The following is a 24,116-nucleotide window of genomic DNA, read 5'->3' as shown; positions in this document are numbered from 1 at the left end:
CGCTGGGGTGAGGGCGTTTGGAGGCTGCAAGAGTGGTCAGAGGACCGAAAGCGTGATCCCAAAAGTCAAGACGAGCCTCCATGAGCACTGACGTAAACCTAGTCAGTGACCATTCCAGCGTGATAGAGGGTAGGATGAGTGATAGTCGCGGCTATCACTGAAGCACATGGCATGCATGCAGGTGACGCGACCGATATCGATAAGGCTCGGCTGCACTTGCCGCTCGTCTGCCCGACATGACACCTTTCGGGGCCCAAGTCACAACACCCATCCAGTCATGTCGGTGAGCTACTTCCAGGAGCGAGCAACTCCCGCTTCTCAGAATGGTACTTCTCCGTCCTCTCCGTCGGTAGCGCCTGCATCGCGAGGCACAAATGCTCTCTCGAGTAGGATCACCAGCGTGCTCTCTGCATCGTACGCAGACTTGGAAATTCGCGATGCCCTGGAAACTCTGGATGCGCGTGGCGTGCAGAACACCGCCGAAACACGACGGCAGTTGCGTTTAGATGTGCAGAAGGATGTCATCGAGTGCAATGGCGAGATTATCAAGGACTTTGGCCAGGTTGCAGAAGTATGCTAGAACACCAAGTATTACGAACATCGGACTAATCTTCACTAGCAACTGAAACGTATCGGAACTGCTATCAGTAGCCTGAATACGTACTGCGCGGATATGCGCGGTCATATTGAAGCTGCCAACAGAGAAACTGGACCCGTCCTGGAGGAAGCCACAAGCCTCATAACCCAGAGGAAGCAGGTCGAATCTAAGCAGCAGATTCTGAACGCCTTCAGCACTCACTTCCTGATATCGGAAGAAGACGCCACTATCCTGACCTCCACTGCTGAGCCCGTCAATGAGGAGTTTTTCCAGGTCTTGACCCGCGTAAAGAAGATACATCACGATTGTCAAGTCCTGCTCGGGACCGAGGACCAGCGGTTGGGCCTGGAAGTGCTAGATCAGAGCTCCAAGCAACTCAATTCAGCCTTCCAAAAACTGTATCGGTGGATCCAACGCGAGTTCAAGACACTGGATCTCGAGAACCCACAAATCAGTGCTTCTGTGCGCCGGTCTCTGCGCGTGCTGGCTGAACGTCCCACTTTGTTCCAAAGCTGCCTGGACTCGTTTGCCGAGGCACGAGAAGCCATTTTGTCTGATTCATTCCACGCTGCGTTGACCGGATCGACATCAGAAGAGCACATAGCCACCAAACCGATCGAGTTTCATGCCCACGACCCACTCCGCTATGTTGGAGATATGCTTGCGTGGGCACACTCCACGACAGTATCGGAGAGGGAGGCGCTCGAAAACCTTTTCATCTCAGACGGCGATGAGATCAAACGTTCTATCCAAGCAGGTCTTGAAAGTGAGCCGTGGCTAAGAGGCGATGAGGATGCAGAAGTCTTCGACGGACGGAAAGCCCTAAATCAGCTCGTTAGCCGCGATCTCACGGGTGTGGCGCGTCTTTTGAGGCAGCGGACCGAACAGGTTGTCCAGAGTCACGACGATGCAACCCTTGCTTACAAGATCGCAAACTTGATTGGTTTCTATAAAGGAACCTTTGCCAAGCTACTTGGAGCAGATTCCGATGTCTTGGATGTGTTTGATACACTAGAGGCTTCTGCGATGCGACAGTTCCGTGCTAATATGAGAGATTATGTCGCCAATGTCCAGAGCGACCTCGCTGTCGCGCCAGCCGATCTGTCCGCCCCCGAATTCCTGGAGGATGCACTCCAAATGCTTCGAGTACTTGCGAAAAGCTACGATACTTCATTTGCCGCAACGGATGACAACGGGCAAGGATTCCAGACTGTACTTGCGGAATCTCTGGATCCCTTCTTGAATGGTTGCGAGAACCTACAAAAAGGAATGAAACTGCCTGATAGCGCCATCTTCGCCATCAACTGCCTCTTTGCGGCTAAAGAGGTCCTCTCTCAGTATACCTTCGCTAGCGAGCGGGTCAGCGACATCGACGATACAATCGATGAGCATGTTGCGAAGTTGACAGACTACCAACACCAGTACTTGGTTCATGAATCTGGTCTCATCACCCTCATCAATGCGCTTGAAGGGATTACCGACTCGCCAGAAAGTCTCAAGACCATTCCTGATTTGGATGCGTTCAAGCCGGACGCACTCGTGGCAGCCAGTCAGCAACTCGACGAGTTCTTGCCGTCTGCTATCATTGATGCATCGGAAAACATCAAGCGGCTGCGCAACAGAAAGATGATACAGGACATCACGGAAGAAGCAGCCGGCAAGTTCTGTGAGGACTTTGAGGTTGTGGAGGCCAAGATGATGGCGGCTGATGATCTGACATACGACGAAGATAAGGAAGACGAGGACCAGGAACCCGGTTTGAGGGATATGTTTCCCCGTACCAGTGGTGAGATACGGGTGCTGCTCAGCTAAAGGGCCTAATGTGGCGAGTATGTACAAGCCGGTAGATGCTATCACCAAAAGCCACCTCATTTACGCATCATATCCATCAGTCGTGACTCGTGATCCGTAGACTCAAAGTCCTAACCTCTTGAGCATCCTATTTGCTACCGCAAGTTGGTGTCACCACTCTTTACTGCGGCTTCTTCTTCTCCCACTCTTCTGGCGTATGGCATTTAGGGGTCCATGCATGTATCGCGGCAATCTCCTCTTTCAATGTCGAGTTAACTAGCCGGTGTCGTGCTAGAGTAGTCTTCTTGGCGAACTGTGGTGATACGATGATAGCCTCGTACATTTGCCCGCATCCACCTAGTATGCGACATTAATTCATGCTCGTGACTCCAGTTCCAACCCTAGAACCTTTCTAGCACAAAACCGCGCTCGTAGCGCATTCGATCTTCACTCCAGGCCAATCTATGCATGAGAAAGAAAGAGATATTACGTACCGCTCAGGTCTTCGATCTCGACATAAGTTGCGCCCAAACCCTCCTTCAACTTCTTCTCCAGTCCCTCTATAGTAACGCCAGAAGTAGCCTGCACGTTCGCCGCTTCCTCGTCCGTCCTTGCACTCATATTGGTTTCGGCGTCTGGTGCGATGGCAAGATTGTCAAGAGTTTTGTAAAGTTTGTGTCGCGGATCCATAAGGCGATGATGTGATATTGACCTTGGTGTTCCTATCTTCGGATCTGATAAGATGCGGTTGCCGAATGGGGAAAGACCGGGACTTTGGGAGGGGAGGGGCTATGACGCATCACTGCAGGGGTGGGCAGGCGCGTTGGATCGGCATTGCTGCACGCGCGGATTTTGCTCTGCGATTGTTAACCCAGGAACTGCATGTTCATATCGACGGCACGACGATTCGCTATGACTACTTCGGCGCCTTTTTCGAGGGCGGTGGTGAGGGCGATGCAGAAGCTGTAAGTTCCCTGGAAATGCGTCGGACTCTGCTCGATGCATCGCGCTATGTGTTTTCAGGTACTGACAAACGTGTGAAGGTATCCGAAGGAGCTTGCCGACAACTCCTGGGATAACACCGGGCTGCTGCTTGAGGCGCCGTTCGATCCGTCGCGTCGCCAGTCCAACACCGCCCTCCTTACCATCGACCTTACCAAAGCCGTCGCGGACGAAGCGATTGCGCTCAACTCCTCAATCGTCATCGCATACCACCCCATCATATTCCGAGGCTTGAAATCGTTGACTCTCGCCGACACGCAGCAACAGTCGTTACTACGCCTTGCTAGCCATGGCATCAGTGTGTACTGCCCACATACCGCGCTCGACGCAGCTCCGGGAGGACTTGGAGATTGGCTTGCGGACATCGTAACAGGCACGAAGACAATTTACAATATCTCAGAAGCAGATGCACAATCGGAGTCTGCAAGTAATACAAAGGAAGATGATGAGGACCCCTTCATCGAAAAGAAGAAGCGCCCGACATTCATGCTGCAACACCACCCTAGCCAGCCCCTACTGCACTTTGGCAAGCAGCCTACGCCCGCCAAAATCCCGCTCACCGCCCCTCATAAGCGCGAAACAATCAAACCTCAATCGCCGGCACTGGCATCACACCCCGGAGCTGGCATGGGCCGCATCGTGAAGTTCGATCACCCACAACCGCTCCCCACACTCCTCGATCGCATAGGCAAGGGACTCAACAACCCTAAAGGCTTCCCAATCGCGATACCCCAGGAGAAGGCAATCGCAGACATAGAGATACGTAGCGTAGGCATCTGCGCAGGCTCAGGCTCAGGTCTACTGAACGGTCTAGACGTGGATCTACTGTTTACAGGTGAGCTGGACCATCATTCGGCCCTTGCAGCAATTGAGAACGGAAGGGCTGTCATCAGTTTGTTCCATAGCAATTCTGAGCGCGGCTTTCTAGCAGAAGTGTTGCTTTGGCAATTGGAAGAGGCGGTACAAGAAGAGTGGGGTAAGATTAGGGAGGAGGAGAAGGATAACGAGGCGCTGCAGGAGGCATTGGCAGATGATGACTTTGAGATCGCTGTCAGTGAGATTGATCGCGATCCTTATGGCATAGTGGTGTTGAAGGGCGATGCAGAGGCGGCATAGCAACAGCATGTAGAAGGTGGATAAATCGAAGATCATGATGATGAGACAGACTACACGAGGTTTGGTGGGGTCACAGAGGGTTTACCCCACATCATCACCCGCACAACGCCGACACAATCGACCGCAGACTATCTACACGCCGCGTTTCTCAAAGAAAGAACTGGAGTATATAAATGATCGAAGTTTCAACTTCTCAACTCACAACCGGAGCGCATCCAGCGCTATCCGCTCAACATAATCCTCTGTGGCGCAATTGGCTAGCGCGTCTGACTGTTACATCTGTGGCTATCAGGAGGTTGGAAGTTCGAGCCTTCCCGGAGGAGGATTAGTTTTTTTTGCCGATGTAGCTACCACAGCACAGCTCTTTGCCTAGCTGTGGCATCTTGACTCTTTTTGCAGGTCTTGGCCGTCTGACTGAGAAACATGTTCGATCCACAGCATAAGAGAGTACAGTTCGACTGCACTGTGGGACAATATGTACCCATTCAATGTCTATTACACTTTCAATTATCATCTCCGACAAAATACTAAACCTCCTCTCCACGAACTATGCAGTGTTGATTGCACGTAGCCTAACGAAATTAACACCGCGCATCCACGCGTACAATCACACACTGCTTCGACATGGTATCATATAAGCCAAACTCGCTCACCGTCCTCAAGCATATCTCCTCCAACCTAGCCTTCACCACAACCATGCCTCCTTGATCCAACTGCTGCTTCACGCCAACCTCTGGATTCCCACCCGGCGAGCGCATCTCAGGACCCAACGACGGCATAACCCTACTCAAAAGCCCTCTCATCCCCTGCCTCTGCACAGCACTCTCCACACCTCTCCCCTCCCCCCTCGGACTTCTCAAAACCGGATTCGCATTCAAATTCTCACTTAACAGACGCTCCAACTCCACAATCACAACTTGCGGTCTCCAGAACTCTGTGCGGTTCATCTGGCCCTCCAACCGCACGACCTTCGGTTCGTCTTCGGAGGAGAAGCCAACGACCTCGACAGGTTTGGTGTCGGCTGTGTCGAAGCTGAATTCTGATTTCTCTTCGACGGCTGGTAGGGGGATGTCGGAGGGGAGCATGGCGATGGTTGTTTGAGCTATGCCGTATGTGACGCGTTCTTCGATGAGGGGGATGATGTGTCTTTCGATTACGGATTGGATGTGGTGCGTGCGGGTTGTGCTTAGTTGATTGAGGATGGTGGTGCCGCGCGAAGAGGCCGGGGCGTTGTACTCTGAGTAGGGTGGTGGAGAGGCTTGTTTTTCGTTCCGTGACATTGCTGTGGTGTTGATCAAACTTGAGAGATGTGTTTGTTTAATGTTTTCGTATGTCTAGAGCGAAAGTATGGATGTGTTGGCATGAAGATTGCGGGCGTTGCTGCAGGAAGTCGTGTACTGTGGTCGGATACTTGCTCTCGTTACCAAACTTCTACGACTACCCTTTTGCGGTGGCAACAACTGAAACGGTCTTCACGGATATCGAACGGATCACGGCAGGCGCATACCGGAGTAGTTACAGTTTCTAGAAGCCTGTGACTCCGTGCTCATATGGCGCAGCTTTGACTAGTCCCAAATCGCATACACATCAGTCTCGTGATCGTACGAGCCATGGGAATAAGGGCGCAATGATGTATTGCCTGGCGTGGGTAAGCGAATTGTAAGCGTGTAGATGCTTCAGTCACGAGGTGTCCGGGCCGAGAGCCTTGGCGTTGGGTTTCTACTCTTGAGGGTGGTAAGATGTGTACGAACTTCAAAAAGTGAGTATGTACAAGGTGGAGGCTATGCGACGCGGCGGGCGGACAGCTTGCGCAGTTTTCTGGTGGCCTGGAGATCGCCTCACCGGCCCTTCTCTTTGAGGAGTTTAAAACATAGTTGAACGGCGGCTGCGCACTTCGTAAAGCTGCCTATTCTGCTCACCGCGCGAGATCCATACTCTTGCGAGATAAAGCGTTTCTTCAGGCCCAAGGCACATGGGGTGGCTGTGAGGCGCAAGGCACACTCCAGGCTGCGCCGCACTACTCCATACTCAGACTAGTGTTGTGGACCGTGCACTGTACGCTGCGGTCTCCACCAACACCATCACAAAGATGCTCACCGAGAAGGTCACTCGTTGCCGGAAATGCGGATAAACGAAACATCTTAGAAGATGTCGTGATGCATATAAGAGTTACCATGGTCGCCGTTAGCTCAACCTCATACTGTGCATCATCCTTTGAAGCGCCCCCAACTTTGTTGATACCTCCTTGTCCTTGAGCACGTTACCACTCTTTATATATAATCACTCATAAACCCACGCATCTTCCAGAATACATAAAGCCCATACGCCTAAATCAACCTTGAGATTGTAAATTATACTTTCAACACTTCGTATACCTCAACCGTCAACATGTGGTACCACGTCGCCGAGCCCAATTCCTACCTCGTCATCACGGGTGTAGGAATTGAGAAGGTCTTGATTAAGAAGAAGGCCTTCGTATACCCTCTACAGAAGGTTTCCAAGATCTCCATCACACCTTTTGACTTCTCCATGGCCCTCCAGGCTATGACTATTGAGAAGCTTAAGTTTGCCCTACCAGCAGTCTTCACCATCGGTCCCGCGGATAGCCCCGAGGCACTTGAGAAATACGCTGTACTACTCACTGGCGAGAGCGACGGAAGCCCTACCCAAACGGCGGCCAAGGGAGTCGTCTCGGTTGCTGAGGGTCGCAACCATGTTCAAGAGATTGTTAAGGGTATTATTGAGGGCGAGACACGAAGCATTGTCTCTACCATGACTATGGAAGAGCTCTTCCGTGAGCGAAAGATTTTCAAAGATAAAGGTACGTCGGAACAGGCTTTTAGGGGAAACATGCACTGACATTCGATAGTTATCCAGCAAGTTCAATCCGAGCTCGACCAGTTCGGTCTTTGCATCTACAATGCCAACGTCAAGGAACTACAAGACACTCCGGGCTCAGAGTACTTCGCCTTCCTCTCTCGCAAGGCACACGAGGGCGCACTAAACCAAGCTAAGGTCGATGTTGCTCACGCTCGTATGCAAGGTGAGGTTGGAGAAGCAGAGAAGCAAGGAAAAACCAAGCAGGAAGTCGCCAAGATCCACGCCCAGACTGCCGTCCTCGAGACCGAGCGTAAAGCCGAGAAGGCTACAGCAGATGCCAAGTTCACCGACAAGGAGATTGAGATCGGTCGTGACCTCAACGTAGCTCGCATCAACGCTAAGCGCGAGGCTGAACGACGCGATGCTGAGCTCCAGATGGAGGTTGAGAAGAAGAGGGCACTCATGGAGCTTGAACGTCTCCGTGCTACCAAAGTCGTGCAGGCGAAGATTGAGAAGGAGAGTGCGCAGCAGCAGGCCGACGCAGAGCTGTACACCCAGGAGAAATCCGCCGATGGACACAAGTACAGCCAGCAGGCCGAGGCCGAAGCTGATGCTTTCCGTAGCCTTCGTGCTGCTGAAGCTGACTTCGAGGCTACCAAGCGCCGCGCTGAAGCCGAGTACTTCGCCCAGGAACGCGCAGCTCAAGCCCACCTCATCACCCAGCAGCGCGAAGCTGAGGGTCTCTCCGCGATGGCCAAGGCATACGGCGACATGGCCAACGTCCTCGGTGGTCCCCAGGGCCTCATGCAATACCTCATGATCACCAACGGAACCTACGAGAAGCTTGCGAATGCGAACGGCGCTGCCATCAAGGGCCTTCAGCCGAAGATCAACGTCTGGAACACGGGTAGTCAGGGAGGCGAGGGTATGGCGGACCCGTCCGCACCTATTCGCAACCTCTTCCAGAGCCTGCCTCCTCTGCTTAGCACGATCCACGACCAGACTGGTATGGCACCGCCTAGCTGGTTGGCACAGATGCCCCAGCAGAATGGCGACATGAGCAAGATGCACTTGAGGAACGGCAGCGATGTGTCGCCATAGAAGGAGGACGATGGAATCGTGGATCGTTTCTTTTGTTGTCACCTAGATCGTTGTTTGCTATACCCCATGGCTAGGAGTTCGCGATACGTTACTATACTGATTAATTGTCTCTTTCGTTTGGAGCTACCTCATTTTGATCACATAGACTTATTAGAACAATACACCAAACCACAACCCCATCGAAGATCGGAGCGAATGTGATGAAGTGATCGATGACTGGCAACGACAATATTCTTTCTTTCCGAGAGCCATACAAGTACGCGCGTTTACATTCGGCTCCCTGGGCGGTATATTCGGTCGACTGCGCAAATTGCTAGGATGGGTGGTGCGGGAGATATTCGCAGGACGTTCCTTTTGAACTCTTTCCCCAGCGCATGTTTGTTCGACAGGATCCAACATGGGCATTTCGGGAACAATGAGACACCCGGTAGCTGTCCCTCTCATAGTTTATGGCGCTGATATGAGGCGAAGTGGAGATGGAACATGATACGGTTGTCCGTCCGACGCGAGAACTGTGGATGATTCCGTGCAAATGAAGGGTCATGAAGGGTCTAGTGAGGTGGACCCAGATGAATCTTGAACGCTGATCCCCTAGCAAATGAGTAATCCGACCGTCAGCCGATACGACTGCAAAAGGAACTTTCCTTATCAATGAAAGCTTCCCCAGGTTCGAGACAGCGGAACCGGAACCGAAGGCGAGCCGGATGACCTCGGACGACCGCAAACGTACAGAGTGACGGAAGCGTGTGCCTGACGAAGCACGAATAGATAGCTATCCGCAAAGATCGTAAGATCTAGCTGAGTCTTCGATATTACGTCCGCAGTCCGTCGCTTTAGGCGTGCCTGGGTTGCCGTGGAAATATTGAAAATGACGACAATACACCTCAGCCCATTATCAGCCGTCGAACCTTCCCCGTGCGCCGTCTCCACACACACCCCGCCCCCTCAACGTGAAACCTACCACGGCTCATGTCTTTCAACGCGTGTCGTCAGTATCGTGTTATGGTGTCGCGAGGCCGCGAATGAAGCACGAAAGGCTGGAACAGGCACGGAGAGTTTCTTTGGTTGGGCTGACCGGCGAGGGGAATAAACATGGGCGCGACCCGACGATCATAGTTAGACAGGCTCACTCAGCACAACTGCAAGCGAGGCCGCTTTCTATATACGCGTTCAGTATAGTAAAACCTGCGTCTTACTATACATACTCACCGGCACACGCATGAGCATCCGCACCCAATCCAATCCAATACAATGGCCAAAGGGCTTATCCCAAACAGCCAGAAGCAACTCAGCCGCTGCACTAGATGAATCACCAACGCGCGCTTGTCATGCTTCTCAGGGTGCCCCTCTGCATGCCAAACCGCGTCTTTACCGCATCCGGTCCAACAATTACGCAGTCGACACGTCTTTTGACACGTCTCACGCGTTCGCGGTAGCACATGATCTACCTCGCACGCGTCGCACCAGACAACCGGGCACGGCTGGCTAGACTTGGCGCGCGACGTGCGACACAATTCCATCACGCCTCTCCACACAATAAGCCCAAGTGGATACTACGGCTTATGCTCGCGGGCTGTGACTGGCCGGACAGTGACGGCAGCGAGGAAAACGTTAGGCCTCGGCGTAATGCCTGGGCTAATCGACGCGTGCGGCCGCGAAACTTCAACTTCGGGGTTGGTGATGTGGGCTGGTGCATCCACTTGCTGCATGTTTTATTTTTTCTCGCCGGAACATCGTAATCAAGGTCGTCTTCGCCGGTCAGGCTTCATTAACACAGAGCATGTGCAGGACTTATTGGCTTCTTGTTCTATGTCGGGTATTGAAACAATTGTTGCATTTCGTCAAAGAGCACCAGCAGGGGGGATCCATCGCGTCGTGGCTTAGGGCTAGGTGCCTACCATGGATCATGGGCAATCGGCACAGACCAGACATGATGACGCCTGTGCTCATGTTACGGAACTACTTACGGCACGGCGGTGCGGAGATCAGTGCACGAGGAGGGGCTTATGTGGAACGCTCAGTCTCTTCTTCACACTCTTTGCATTTAGTCATTTTGGATCATCCATTTCATTCATTACTAGCTCATCTGCTCGACGCATCTCATCCCTTCAGAAAGGACCAGCTGATCTCTCAAAGTGTACAGGCTCTCGTTCGAACGGTCGTCCTAGCCAATATCACTCGTCCAGCCGATCCAACCCTCCGGAAAAAACCCATATCGAAGCCGATGCCGCCGAAAGACAAGAGATTGGGTATCAGTCATTCACGCTTCGATACAGTCGTTGAGGTTCGTGAAGACTCCATACCAAGGGACGCCGATATCCCACACACACTTCGTAACGTTCATCATGTCCGTCGTGATAGAAGAAGAAGACATGAACACAAGGAAACAAGAAGCCGCACCGTTTGGAGGGCTGAAAAGAGAGGACGTTGCAGACCGGCAAAAGTGCCGGAATACACAAAAGAGCTGGGAAGACTGGGGTAGTTGTCTGGACACCCTTCCGGTGGAAAGGTGTGTCAGACTGGACTACACTTGGCCCCGCCCTCCACACTCGAATTACTGAAGTTGTTCGAAGACACATGTAGCCACATGCCATGTCCAAGAAGTAAAGGCCCAGAACATAGACAAGAAGCCAAGGTGCGAAGGTCTGCCGACCCCGCCGGAGGTATACCATCGACGGCGAAAGGCTGTCGGTAAAGAAGATGGAGGTTGGTATAGACAAACAAAGGAAATGCTTTTCATGGAAGCAGGAGTAAGTAAGCCCGTGGGCCAAATGGCAAGTATATGCAATGACGGCGTTCGGGGCCGTCGGTCGTAACGCCGATGATGCAGTCATGCTCAAGTGCAATGATGAAGCGGAAAACAAGACCGTCGAGCTCTAAGATCGGTACAGGTATGCTGAGTCGCTAGGTGTTCCGGCAAAACGCTCCTCGAACGAAGCTGGAGGCTCGAAGCTATGAGATACATTCGCTCGAGGGAAAGTATTGCTCGATCGACCAACGAATGGCGAACCCAGGCGGACGGTGCCTTTGTTCTGGGCTTCCATTGGCACGGCAGGGGATGTTGGTGCCGGGCTAGGCATAGCAGAACCGCTTTGTGCGAAAGGGTTCAACCCTAACGGGTCGTTGATCAAAGGCAGTCGTCGGGCACCTTCCATCATGTCACCCAAGCTGAAGCCACGGCTCCTTACGCGACGATGACTCGATTCAGCTGGGGCACCAAAGATCTCGTTGACGAAGCTGTCCCCACGGTTTCGCGCCCTATCTTCGAAGCTGTTGTGGAGCGCCCGACGCTTGAAGACTCTTGACTTGGGTCGCGGCGCATGCAGTTGGAAAGGTGAGCCCAGACGTGGGGTGTGACCAGCAGACGACGGCGCATGCCATGTTCGGGCATTGCTCTGGTTCGTGTTGCTGTTGCTTGACTCGTTCCTGGCGCGGAATGGTGAGCCTAGCAGGTTGCCTAGTCCGAGGCCGATATGAAGCGATTGTGACTTCTGGTGAGCAGAAGAACGCGCGCTTGACCATGTTCGCGGTGCCGGTCGTGGCGTGATATCGTTGGCAAGCTGCGACAGTGGGTTGCCCAACTGCATCGATGCAGCAGTGCTTGTAGCCAGCGACAAGTTCATGTCCCTTGTGGAAAAGGAAGTAGAGCCTTGAGAGAATGGCGAAGACAGCGGCTGCTGCTGTGGTTGTTGTTGACGCGGTTGTGGCTCGGGCTCAGGTGGAGGAGACGATTGCAGCGGCGAGGGCGACCGACGAAGCATACGCTGATAGTGTGCAGAGAGCGATGGCTTCTGTTTAGCCAAGTCTCGTAAGCGCTTCCGACATTGCTTCTCACTGGGGTAGCGCATGGTGGACCTGGTTGGCCTAGCTACAGGTGTGTTGCTACCACTCCTGATCGGCCTCATGGTGCCCGGTGTACCGGCAAGGAAGCCGTGTTGTGGGGTCGCGTTAAGGGCACCAGCGCGAGAAGACTTCGGGCCCTTCCATGTCTTGCGAGCCATCCTCGCCACACGATGGCAGACTCCGTTCGGTGGTGTAGTGCTCGGAAGGGCTTTGAAGGGTGTCACCGTAGGGTCTTGAAGGTACTTCATGTAAGTCATCCACAAGTGGTGATCCATCTCCTCGCTGAAGGTGGCTCGCAACTTCAGCTTTGTTGCGGAGCGAGATTGTTGGGTACCCATCGAAGGTGAGCTTGGTCGTTGGGCTTTGTTCGTGGGTGGGTAGAAGGCGAAAGGGTCCGATGATTCATCTTCGGGGCTTGTGCAGCTGCCGCCTCTTGACATGAAGGAGCCAATGCTATCGCAGGACGAGACGGATGAGTCTGAGAAGCCCGACGATGAGGTGGGTCTGCTAGATGTTTCACTCTGGCTGACATGTGGGACGTCGGACCAGTCCTGGGTTCCCTCGTAGTGGCTGATTGTTCGCACTTGGGCAGCGGGAGTCTTGGGTGGGGAAAGCATGCGAGGGAAGCTGAAACCTGGAGACAAGAATGCGTCGTTTTGAGGTAGTGAGTAGGGTGGTAGCAAGTTGGAGGTTTCCGACATGACTTCGGGAGCCTCAATTGTGGGGATGGGTCGCTGGTCCATGACGGCGTCCATGTCGTCGTTGTTCATGACGAGGGTGGCACGGCGGCGACGCACCTTGAGCACCTGTCGGGGCGGCGGCGGCGGTTGCATCTGCTCGGGTTGCGGCTCTGGCTCGGGAGTCTGTGGAGTTGGGCCGTCACGGTAATGGAACATGAAGTTCCTGGGTAGGGTAGTAGATAGGTTGGGGCGTTCGGCGTCCATGTTGCTGACGTTCCGTGGTCGTGTTTCAGGATACTATTGTCTTTGACCACAACAACAGGTCGACTTCAAAGACACTGCAAGGAGGAACGGCAGTTAAAACACGACAAACGATCAATGCATCCGGTCTGAGGGTTTTCCGGTTGCTGTCGATGTGGCTTGATTATGCAGGGCGGTGGTGATAGGTCTCGGGACCCAGCAGGCAGGTGTTTGGTACTCTGCGAACGCGACTGTGCGGCTGCAGGTTGGTTACACGTGCAAGCAGGACGGCTGCGCCTTGATAAAGCGGGCGTATTGTCGCAAGATGTCGCGCACTGTCGGAAGTAGTGGCAACGGACGATTTCAGTGTTGCAGAAGCTCTGTCGACACGAAGAATGCGCGAGTGCTCTTATCGGCGACGATGGCGCGTAGCTTCACGTCGCGATAAACAGCTGTCAACGGGCGGATGCGCGATTAGCAATAGTCGAAGACGATGCGCAAAGGTTCAAAGATGCGTCGCAGGACGCGTGAATTATCGTGAAGGGTGGCGATGGCGGGTATTGGCGAGATATGGGAGTCGTGGGTCGCGATGAGAGGAGCGGGAGCGTGGGCAGAAGCGAATTGGGCGCCTTAGTCCGCGTCCAAGGAAAGCGCAAGCGAAAGACAAGATTCGTAAAAGACGTAAGGAAACGGTCGTCAGGAAGTCGCGTGGAGCGCACGGGAGTGCGACGAGCGAGAGTCGGCTCGGGATTATCGTGAAAGTCGTGATGGTGAAGGTGATGTGCGGTGAGGTTCGCAAAAGTCGGCTGACGGTTGCTGCCCGGCTAGTGCGAGACAGCGGACGGGCTTAGGCCAAGATCGTCGATAGAACCTCTGCAAACCCACCAAGTGCCCCGAGCCCCATACAAAATCAAACACTCCGCATCCAACACTTTGCGCAATTTGCTCGCATGAGGCGTCATGCGATGCTCTGCGTCTTTTTGCATCGCACTCCGAGTCTGGTACTCCCACGCAACACGTGAAGCTGTTGCCGCAGACCGTCGATTGCGAAACTGACGCGTCTCGACGCGCTCACTGTCCCGGCCTAACCGCATCCGATGCATCATGGCCCGTGCAATCATACCTTGATCGTGGCGCTCTCTTTCGACGGCCCCTGCATAGAGACCTTGTTTTTCTGCAAGCACGAACACCTGTCACGACTTTTTCATCCAGTCGCCCGCTGCCAACATGCTGCAAGCTGGCAAGCGGCTTCGCGGCATGCATAACGGTCCCTCCCCGTTGTCTTTTGCTTTTCCCTCCCCGCTCCATCCCATCCACTTCTTCTGCCGCTTCGTCGACATGAATGAGTGACGGCGAGCAGATTCCTGCCACCTGTGCACTACGCTCACGGCTAAGGGCACACTGGAGACCCCAATTCGCTACGACACCAACCCTCTTCTCCACAGTGGAGCCCTGGCCATTGCTCTACAACACGACAACAGCACGAGTCATTACTACCTCGCTGTACTACGTACTGTAGCCAATGCTTCAGCCATCAGCTCCGTTCGTCTGGCTAGAGCGACTCCAGTGAAAACCTGACCTCCATTCATTCAAATTTCTCCCCTGTTGGCATACACATCTGCATAGACGTTAACAAGCGCGACCCTTTTTTGCGCCCCAGCCCGTCCTTCAGGACTTGGAGTGCCGAAACGTTGTGCTTCCCGCGCTTGGCTGCGAAAAGGGTCTGGATCGGCAGCTCATCACACCCACCAATATCTGGCTGTTCCGAAATGCACGTGTTTCGCTCGATTCGGAAGTCCAATCGACCAGCCGTCTTGGGCTTCGATTTTTCATTGGCTGACTTTCGCTGGCTTTAACACTGCCGAGCACCATGAGGGTCTTAGGGTGGATTCGAGCCGCTCAACACAGCACGAGGCCTATAATGCAGCCCGTTCTAGGAATACCAGTGGCTGTACTATAGGCATTTAACACCTTCAATAGTCGATAGTGCGGGGCTTCACGTCCTCGTGAACAGCTTTGAAGTCCACGCTCGCTTCCAGCAGATCAGGCGACCATTCGGCACATTTAGATCATCGCGCCATCGTTCACGTGATGCTCTGGGTCACCTCCATTTTGATACAGTCACTGTCTTTGACCTATATACACGACTGTCAACATGTGAGGCGCTCGACACTGATGAATGTTTCTCGAAAGTTCGTCCCTCTTCTCCACGAGATGCTATAACAGGTTTCGCATATCTGGAGTACCATGGTACATCGACAATACCTTACAACCATGGGAACGACAAATATTGAAGTTATCATGTACTCTGAAAATCTAAAGAACTGTTATAGTCAAAGCTTCGTCAGTTTTGATGAGTCTTTCATCTATAGGGAAATGTATCAACAGTCTTCAATCCTTGTGCCACAATAGGTTCGTTTAGAGCATCTCCCTGGGCGCCTGGAGTATCTCCGTCAATTTGATTTCTTGTTGGCCACTGCATATCGATCGAAGACCCAGTTGACCTCACCCACCGTTCTTCGATCCCTTTAGAGGCTGGAAGATACTTGCAAGAATGGTTCAATACTCTGACGACTCTTTTACCATGCTTTGTCAACAACGTGGATAGATTGTTAGTATGCTCATCAGCTCAACATAGTCTCTTGGATGTGCTTCTTTAACACTGCTACACCTACACAGGTGGATTGCAATCGAGCTCGCTAAAATAAAAATGGGGTTGCGACAGAGGTGTCAACAAAATGAGTTTTCGATGTTCTATGGGCGCGGCTCCCAGTTCCTGCCTTGGCATTCGACAAGCTGACAGCGAGTTGCTGCTTCCTTTTGCCGCTGCTTTCTGTTGCCTACACTGCGCCTCCACATTAGATATAGATGGCCACACGTAGAGTATGATGGTTACTGCTGACTGGACGCCACAACACGATGGCTTGCTTAGCGTGTAAGGCTTCGGGTTTGTCGACGACATGATTAGCCTCACCGCAGCCGTAGCATCGGCATCTCCGACTCAGCTTTGCTACCCGAATACTTAAACGTCTCTACATACGTGACCAGATGTAAGCATTTGTATCACGCATACAAGCAGTGATCATGGTAGATCACGTAGTTGATGTTTCAACGGTGAATATGACGTCCATGGTGGTAATTTCGTATTGCTAATAAATCTAGACGACAACACTCCAACCGCCTTATTCATCCCGTTGTTTTCCCTTAGAGCCGCCCAAAGTAGACAATTGCACACCACAGTCATGTAGTGCAAGCAGTGCAACAAGTGCCAGTCATCAATTTGGTCCTGGTACAACAGGAGAAGTGCAATTACGCCCACTCGACTCGCTCCCCACAACATTTACACGATCCGAAACAGTTTCTGTGGTTGATGATAACCTCACGTCGTTCTTAGAAGGTGAATTGGATCTTTCGCGATTGGACAAAATTCAACACCTCCTGTGGATGACAAGTAACCTTGCGAAGCGAAATCGAGTGGCGTCAATACATCTCTATCAGGTTGTGGGTTATAACATCCACGGCGTGCAGCGGATGGATCTCCATCTCGTCCGTGACCGAGCGCCGTTAAACCGGCTCATGGTCAAACCACTTCCGGAATGGATACTTTCCTACGACTTTTGGAACGAACACCTATGTGGTGACGAATATATGCACGCGTCAGCCTGTGGTTTCTTGGTGAGCTACATATGGCTCATTCAAACACCGTTGGATATTAAAATCGCGCATGACCACATGCTCTTACCCCCCTTCATCACATGGTACTGGTGGCGAGCGTTTACTAAGGAGGTTGCATCAACGGTGGACTTGAACGGGTTACATTATGTGAGTGTATAAAAACCACAGTACGTCAGAGACCAACTAAGTACATGCAGATGAACAAACGCTACGAGCACGGAGTCCTACAACTAGAAGGACTCAACAAAATATATTCACACCGCCTTGGGCACGTCGTTCGGGGCTACTTCCATCATACACTTCACAATACGTCGTTTACATCGAGGCATTTGAGTTGGATTATAGGCGCCCCATTCGTGTTCTTATCACTAACATTATCGGCGATGCAGGTCGGGATGAGTTTGGATGAGCTTAAAAAGAGCGAGGTCTTCCAACGGGCGTCGTATGCAATGGTTTTGCTGTCCTTGATATGTGTTGTGATATTGCTAGTCGTGGTGTTTGTCGAATTGGGGCTTGTCTTCAGCGCCCAGTTCGCAGATGGCTTCATCTCTGCAATCAGAGATAATATGGCTAAGGCGAAGATAGCACGGCTAAAGGCAAGACAGTTGGGTACACGAGAGTAAGCTCTGTACTGTTTTGACGATATGGAGAGAAGAGGCAATCTTCAGCATATAGTGCAACAATTTACGGCTGTTCAAGTTTCACAGATGAATGATATTGCAGAAAGAGCGCGAATTTATGTAAAATCTAAGATTTGAAAGTAAAGGATATCTATGCATCTATCGTGTACACCTCTCTGCTGTCATACCAATCGTACACTGCTCCTCTCCCACTGTTCGAATCTTACATCAATGTTCGATCTAGAGACCAAGACCAGAGTTGAAAGCATCGGCAGCAGCCTGGCCTGTGAGGCCCGAAGCAGCAGCCGCAGCATCGTCGCAGGTGCTGACAGCCGCGGCGTCTACATCGCACTTGTTGGACATCTGGGAGCAGATGAACTGGGAGATGATGTCGATCTTCTGAGCTGAGCCGTGGTTGAAAGTGGTGAGATCAGTGGGCTCAAAGGCCTCCTCCTGACGGCCGTCAGAGGGAAGGCCAAAGGTGATGGTAGGGTCGCAACCGCCGAATGAGGCGGCACCCGCACCGGAAGCAGCGTTACCGGCAGCAGCGTTGTTACCAGCAGAGGCGTTGTTACCAGAAGCAGCGTTGTTGCCAGCGCCAGCGTTACCAGCAGCGGCGTTGTTGTTGCCCGCATTGGCATTGTTGTTGGCGTTACCGACGTTGGCAGCAGCGTTGTCGGTAGCGTTACCAGCGGCGGCAGTGCTGTTGCCAGCAGCAGCTCCACTGACACCAGCGACCGCAGCGGCGATCTCATCTTCAGTGAGGTCATCGACGCGAAGGTTCTGGGTGTTGATGCATCCCGCATCATCGTTCTCGTCGTCGCAAGTGTTGCCGGCACCGGTTGGGTCGCCGATCTCGCCAGGGGCGAAAGTTGAAGCCTCGTTGGCCATCAATGGGTCTCCACCGACAGCGGCAATCTGGCGAGCAAGCTCTTCAGCAATTCCCTTGTTGAGCTCTGCAGCTCCATCGCTGGCAGGATCCTGGTGCTGCTGAAGCGCAGCAATCTCAGGGTTGACAGCCTGGATGGACTCGCAGGGAACGGAAGCCAGACCGACAGAGCCTGTGTTACGTTCCAAAGCACGGTAGATGAGAGCCATGGTCATGCCCTCGACATCACCGGCCTCCTTGGCGTTGGTGAAAGCCTGGTCAGCTACGGCTTGCTGAAGGCAGTCTGTAGACGATTAGCTTGATGAAGATGTGGAATGGATTCCAAAAGACTTACCGGCATCAGCGATGTCTCCAGCACCGTCAGCGGCAGCAGCAGCTCCGAGGAGGGCAAAGACGCCATCCTGAATGTCGTCTGGGTTGTTCTGGAACAACAAATCGTTGACGGCAATGATGACGTTGCGGTGAGCGTGTTCCTGGGGAACCTCACGCTTGGTCTTGAGGGCAGCCGGGCGGGCAGCCGCGGCACCGATGAGGGTAAGAGCAATGAGAGAGTTCTTCATGATGAATATCGATATCGTTCCTTTCGGTCGTAATCGTAAAAAATAAACAAGAATAGGGTCTAAGTAGGGTATATAGCGAAAGTGGACCGGCCTATCGATTCTCCAGGAACGATGAAAAGAAGGTAATAGAATGAACGACTCGAAGGACGATGAATGAAAGACTTGCTGAGATGGATGCTGATGATGCTCTTCTATGTAGCGCAAGGCATTGTGCCTTATATACAGCCTAAGTCCTACCAGTCATGCTATGCACTTCTTCGCTTCAAGCGCTCGCTGCCTGACAGGTGTCAAGCCTCCGTAGCGGGAGCCGCCATACCTGCCCGTGCATAGAGACGAGACTGCATGATGGCTACCCCTGGATAGAAGGTGAAGACCCTTCCGAAGTGGTTGCCGTGCAGCCTCGCGATCGTGGCGATGGCTTGCTAACCTGGTGAGGCGCGGAAGGCCGTTGGGTGGATCCGCGCTAAGAGGTTCGGGAAGCCTGGATGAGACGTTGGCGAATCTTCGGAACGCGGTTTGCTTCATCCACCCCATCAACAACGTCGCTGCCTGGAGATCACGGTATATGTGTGTGAAGTTATCGCGCGTAAGTCACCAGTGTATTTTTTGCGTCTCAAGACTTGCTTCAGCGCGACGTCGCGCCCTCGCTTGCCTTCAGAACGCGCGCATCGAGGGAAGGAGCGCGAAGGTACTGAGATGGACGCGGACTAGCTGAATCACGTCTGCACAGGAGTGCCACCTGCAGCTGTCATGATAGAACATTTCTCCTGCGGATTCTAGCTTCCACCTTCGCCCCGCGACGACGCTCGAACCGGCACCTCCCATCCGAAGTACGATCAAACGACCATAAGGGCGGACAGGGAAGGATTCTCGGTACACAAGAGCCATGACACTTCCGTATACTCCTTCGATGGTACAGAGCACGAGTACGCTGTATGGACAACATTCGGGTTCGACCTACCCGCTATCCCCAATGATCCAGACGTATAGAATGCCAAGACGCACAACGTGTGTATCAGAACTACGATCCTTCATGAAGAGAGTCGATATTAACCGAGATCGCCCAGCTGAAGCCCGAAATCTATCACGAATGCTATGCGTGCGATGTTCGGGATTTCATGTTTCCGACGAGCGACCGACAACCCACGTGTATAGAACAACGCCACACCCATATGCCTTGGATGTTAGGGCAGCCTGGCTATGTTTTTATTGCGTCATGGGCAATCTCCCGTCTGTTTTGTTATGAGACATCTCTGATAGTATCCGGACGTCTTACATTCTCGCAACGGCGTGCGTCTCAGATGACCCAAACCAGGCAACATGATCTACCCCAGGGTGCAGCCACAGCTTGAATCTCACAGCGCTTCCGAATCACTGTGGCTCCATCATCGTAAGTCTGAGGCGGTATATTCGGAAGAAGGATACCAACTTCCGGGAGTGTTCTTGCTCGACGTACCAAATTCAGCCTTGTCGTTGCCAGCCAACGCGTACCCATATTAAAATCGCTCCATCTCTTGGCTGTAGCCGTCTTTGTTGGGAGAGCAGTGGGAGCGGCTAATCACTTCATCTATCCAGGTTATCGTCACATTCGTTCGGTGTCGCATCCTCCGTTCCACCGCGTCCAACCTCCAGACGACCCACACCCACTCGAGACGAGCCGTGTCCAGCCTGGTGCCACACGACAATCAGACACCTCTGTGGCTCACATCTTTCCCCGCTATCGCAATAGCGGTCCGCAACGAAGCTATGGCCAAGAAGAAGGCGCTTGTCATCTCGGGTCCGATGGATGCTAAACACGTCGGGGGTGTGAATGTACTAGGCGGTAGCGGTGCCAGCCTTAACGATTACTTCCACACCACAGCAATCCAACCGGATGAGAGACCCTCACATACCTTCGTTGCTACTGGGAAGACTGAACTACCGAGACGGGCAGACACCGTGGGCGGCACACTTCGACGATCAAGTGTCTCCCTGAGCAGAAGTCTCTCCAAACTGAGGCGCAACTCTTCCTCACATCATACTGAAACAACGCAAGTCGGTGGCAAAAACAGTGAGATGGACAGTCAGTTCGGGAGATCGGACAGTACAAGCAGGCCTTTAAGAAAGCAGTCGAGCATATCACGACTACGGCAGAGGGTCGGACTAGACCACGAACTGTACGATGCAGCGCCGAAGTCGAAGCCACCCACTCCCGAACCCCGTTTTCTGCCAGAACTGGTATTCCAAGATGACCAGCAATTACGAGATACCAGGGCCCTAGCGCGTCTCACTACGACCTCTTCCATTTACTCAACTCCAGATCCTGGTCCTCCTCAGACAACGATCGTACGCAAACAACTGCCTCCCATGACGCAGCGACGGCCTTCACCTCTCGACAGCCAAACCTCAAATACAAGCGTGCAGCCACCCGCAAGAACCAAACGCGTAGATTCGGGCACCGCGATTGATCTCAAGCATATACCAGCGCAGGAACGGCCAATCCCTTTCAAGGAGATCATGGCGGTGTCTACCCTTGATGAGCGCATGGCCATGTACAAGAAGACGCGCGAGTACTGGGCACATGCAGAGCATGGGCTGGTAGAGTGGACAACACGCGCTGCGGGACCGAAAGCGCCCATCACACGGTCGTGAAGGCGCATATACCTTTAGCATCTTCTCTTTGGGTTTGTATTCTACGTCTCCATTTCCATATGATACCCCATTCAAGACCGGCCATTGTATTCATAGTTTGTGTTCCGCGCTGGTCGTTCTGATGCGCTTTCGTCAGTAGTTCTCTTGACGCTTTCATCCAATTTTGCGCGATTATGAAGGCGCCACACACGTATGTGGGTATCAAGTCTGAACCGACCCGAGATAGTGTTAAAATGCAACATCCGATAAAATTCATCCGCACTTTCATTCTATTGCAGACAAAAATGGTTAGCGCCTGCTCCATCCATGGACGCACCTGGGCAGTGGCCACTCTCCAATAGCAGTAGCTCTCCACCTTGTGGGTACTCAGTCCTTACCACACCATCAGTCCCATCGTTCCCATCGTTCCCATCAGGAAATATCTGTGCCGGTATCGCGCACCCCGAGCAGTCATGCGCCTTGATCAAAATGTCACGGACTTCTATGGACCTTTTGGCCTGCGCGGCATCTGCATCTGCAATCGAGGACTTCCCATTGGATTGACGAGGTCTGTATACCGGAACGATCCACTGCATCCGAACATATTCAAAGTTGTCCGGTAGCGAAAAAAATGCTCGCCAAGTAGACACCGATACTGGTTACGAAGATATTTCGCGATTTTGAAAGATTCCTCATGCGAAAGCCTGTGCCGACCAAAACCAATACCCCAACTCACGAGCAGCCGAACTGCAAATTTCGATATCATGTTAGTTAACGATAGGAAGAAAGGTGAGGAATCAGGGCTGGCGACGGTGGCACTCAAGCTTACATGCTCTAGCATCCCATTCTTTTACGACAATGCAACTCCTGCGCAGGCTCAAACCGAAGCCGAAAGGTCCGCATAGGCTCGGGGGTCTCAGCCCGGAAATCCTGAGCTTGATCATTGAACACTTTTGTACGAATGATCTTCGTGACCTCGTCAACCTTTCCCTAGTCTCACGCGGGCTCTACCTATTCGTCGCATCCTATCTATACCGCGAGGTCAGGATTGATGTCGGAAGAGCATCCCATAACCGTCTACTACAGCGCTTGGCGGGGCCCAACTGTCGCCTTGCGGAGAAGATAAGAACCCTCGGTATCACTGACACTGAGAGAGATCTTACGATACGATGGGATTGCCTAGCTACCCTGCTCACTAGGCTTAAGTATCTACAGGAGTTTGACTGGAACGGCCCTATAGCACTGCCGTACTACCTGCTTGAGATGATAGCTTCTCAACACCCTCAAGCTCATCTGAACATATCCGTCTGGAAACCCATTCCCAGGCATAGGTCAAATGTGGGTCGTTTGAATGGCCATGTCCTAACTCACCGGATTGGTCTCCAAATAAACACATTCGTCTATCGCTACCATGGTGTACAGAGACTCACCGCCGGCTTCAAAGAGAACCTCGTTGCGTGGTTGGCGAGGCAACACACGCTAATGACGCTGGCTATCTTCAACGAGGATCCAGAGGATATCGAGGCTCTTCCACAGAGGCTAGAGTTATTTCGAAACAGCAGCTTTCCTTGTATCGACGAGCTATCTCTTCATACTACCATTTTCACCTGCGGTGAATTGCAGCTGTGGGCTTCGAGAGGAAAGTGGGACGAGCTTTCTCTTCTACATCTACACAATATACATCAGCTTCGTACGTACCTTTGTTTTCCCCTACAAACTTGCTCATGTACTAACCCGAAAATGCAGGGCACTTCATCGGCCTGGCCCCTCAGCTCGAGCACCTCAGTTTCCATTTCGACTATCGCATAGACACCAGTGACGACGAGGCTAAGCTAGTCAAACTATTGAAAGCCAATCCTCTGTCTCAACTACTTCATGTTGCTTATAGCGGTCAAGCGCAGTTTACTGCACAGCCCCTCTCACACACCCGTCGCGCGGTTCCTTTCATACTACTGGAATCAAACCCTAACCTCATGAGATTACACTTGACCCGAGAGCTCGATTGTCCGCGTGGAGCCAGGAAGCTCTTTACGCCAACTGCGGAAGAAATACGAAGAGTTCGGATACTCTGTCCCGACTTATGGGTATTGAAACTCAACGTCGATCTATCCGCGATAACTTCAGAGTGTGCAGCTGTGTTCGCAGAACTCTCTCTGTTCAAAAGCCCGATCGTGCTGGTATTGTACTTGCGACTACAATTCTTCCACTCGAAACGCTACGGAAAATTTTGCAGGATGTGCAAGATCCTCTTCGACACCGTAGTGAAAGAGCGTAGAGACCTGGGTCTCCCGTGCCAAAGGCCTTTCCGAATGCAATTCCTCGCTATGAGGATAGATCGACATTCTGAGGCAGAATGGGTCCAGTCTAATTGCACCTTCCAGCTCAGTGACTCTGGCGCGTCGTTCCAATGCGGAAACATCCCTGAGAACAGAAAGAAGCTGGACTTGCTGTCGATGGAGCAGCTTAGAGACAAGAGCAGGATTCAGCCGCTGTTGAACAGAATTTGGGATCTTAAGGGGTACAAGAAGGAGATACAAAGACGCGAAAGATACAAGTATATAGAGCATGGCT

At 52.6% G+C, this 24,116-nt stretch overlaps 7 protein-coding genes and 1 non-coding gene across 8 annotated transcripts; 4 read left to right on the top strand and 4 right to left on the bottom strand.

Moving 5' to 3' along the window:
• Nucleotides 1-277: 277 nt before the first annotated feature.
• On the top strand, nucleotides 278-2,410 carry COG6 (Golgi transport complex subunit 6; the record flags this gene model as incomplete). Its single annotated transcript, XM_051434285.1, has 2 exons — nucleotides 278-571; nucleotides 620-2,410. The coding sequence occupies 2 exons, from the start codon at nucleotides 278-280 to the stop codon at nucleotides 2,408-2,410; spliced, it is 2,085 nt and encodes a 694-aa protein (XP_051291541.1).
• A 160-nt stretch (nucleotides 2,411-2,570) lies between these two features.
• Nucleotides 2,571-3,079, bottom strand: J4E90_004721 (uncharacterized protein; the record flags this gene model as incomplete). Its single annotated transcript, XM_051434284.1, has 2 exons — nucleotides 2,571-2,746; nucleotides 2,884-3,079. 2 exons carry the CDS (start codon nucleotides 3,077-3,079, stop codon nucleotides 2,571-2,573), a joined length of 372 nt encoding a protein of 123 aa, XP_051291540.1.
• Nucleotides 3,080-3,301: 222 nt separating this feature from the next.
• On the top strand, nucleotides 3,302-4,507 carry J4E90_004720 (uncharacterized protein; the record flags this gene model as incomplete). Its single annotated transcript, XM_051434283.1, has 2 exons — nucleotides 3,302-3,354; nucleotides 3,433-4,507. The coding sequence occupies 2 exons, from the start codon at nucleotides 3,302-3,304 to the stop codon at nucleotides 4,505-4,507; spliced, it is 1,128 nt and encodes a 375-aa protein (XP_051291539.1).
• A 238-nt stretch (nucleotides 4,508-4,745) lies between these two features.
• On the top strand, nucleotides 4,746-4,830 carry J4E90_004719. The gene has a single exon. It is a non-coding gene; the product is annotated as a tRNA-Asn (tRNA).
• Nucleotides 4,831-5,088: 258 nt separating this feature from the next.
• J4E90_004718 (uncharacterized protein) lies at nucleotides 5,089-5,787 on the bottom strand (the record flags this gene model as incomplete). The annotated part of the gene is made up of 1 exon (XM_051434282.1): nucleotides 5,089-5,787. One exon carries the CDS (start codon nucleotides 5,785-5,787, stop codon nucleotides 5,089-5,091), a length of 699 nt encoding a protein of 232 aa, XP_051291538.1.
• A 1,108-nt stretch (nucleotides 5,788-6,895) lies between these two features.
• J4E90_004717 (uncharacterized protein) lies at nucleotides 6,896-8,428 on the top strand (the record flags this gene model as incomplete). Its single annotated transcript, XM_051434281.1, has 2 exons — nucleotides 6,896-7,328; nucleotides 7,377-8,428. The coding sequence occupies 2 exons, from the start codon at nucleotides 6,896-6,898 to the stop codon at nucleotides 8,426-8,428; spliced, it is 1,485 nt and encodes a 494-aa protein (XP_051291537.1).
• A 2,876-nt stretch (nucleotides 8,429-11,304) lies between these two features.
• Nucleotides 11,305-13,215, bottom strand: J4E90_004716 (uncharacterized protein; the record flags this gene model as incomplete). The annotated part of the gene is made up of 1 exon (XM_051434280.1): nucleotides 11,305-13,215. The coding sequence occupies one exon, from the start codon at nucleotides 13,213-13,215 to the stop codon at nucleotides 11,305-11,307; it is 1,911 nt and encodes a 636-aa protein (XP_051291536.1).
• A 4,511-nt stretch (nucleotides 13,216-17,726) lies between these two features.
• Nucleotides 17,727-18,935, bottom strand: J4E90_004715 (uncharacterized protein; the record flags this gene model as incomplete). Its single annotated transcript, XM_051434279.1, has 2 exons — nucleotides 17,727-18,658; nucleotides 18,710-18,935. The coding sequence occupies 2 exons, from the start codon at nucleotides 18,933-18,935 to the stop codon at nucleotides 17,727-17,729; spliced, it is 1,158 nt and encodes a 385-aa protein (XP_051291535.1).
• Nucleotides 18,936-24,116: the final 5,181 nt, after the last annotated feature.

This window comes from Alternaria incomplexa (assembly GCF_024043165.1).
Source record: "Alternaria incomplexa strain BMP 0042 chromosome Unknown scaffold_6, whole genome shotgun sequence".
NCBI lineage: Eukaryota > Fungi > Ascomycota > Dothideomycetes > Pleosporales > Pleosporaceae > Alternaria > Alternaria incomplexa.
This window is presented reverse-complemented; position numbering and strand designations above follow the sequence as displayed.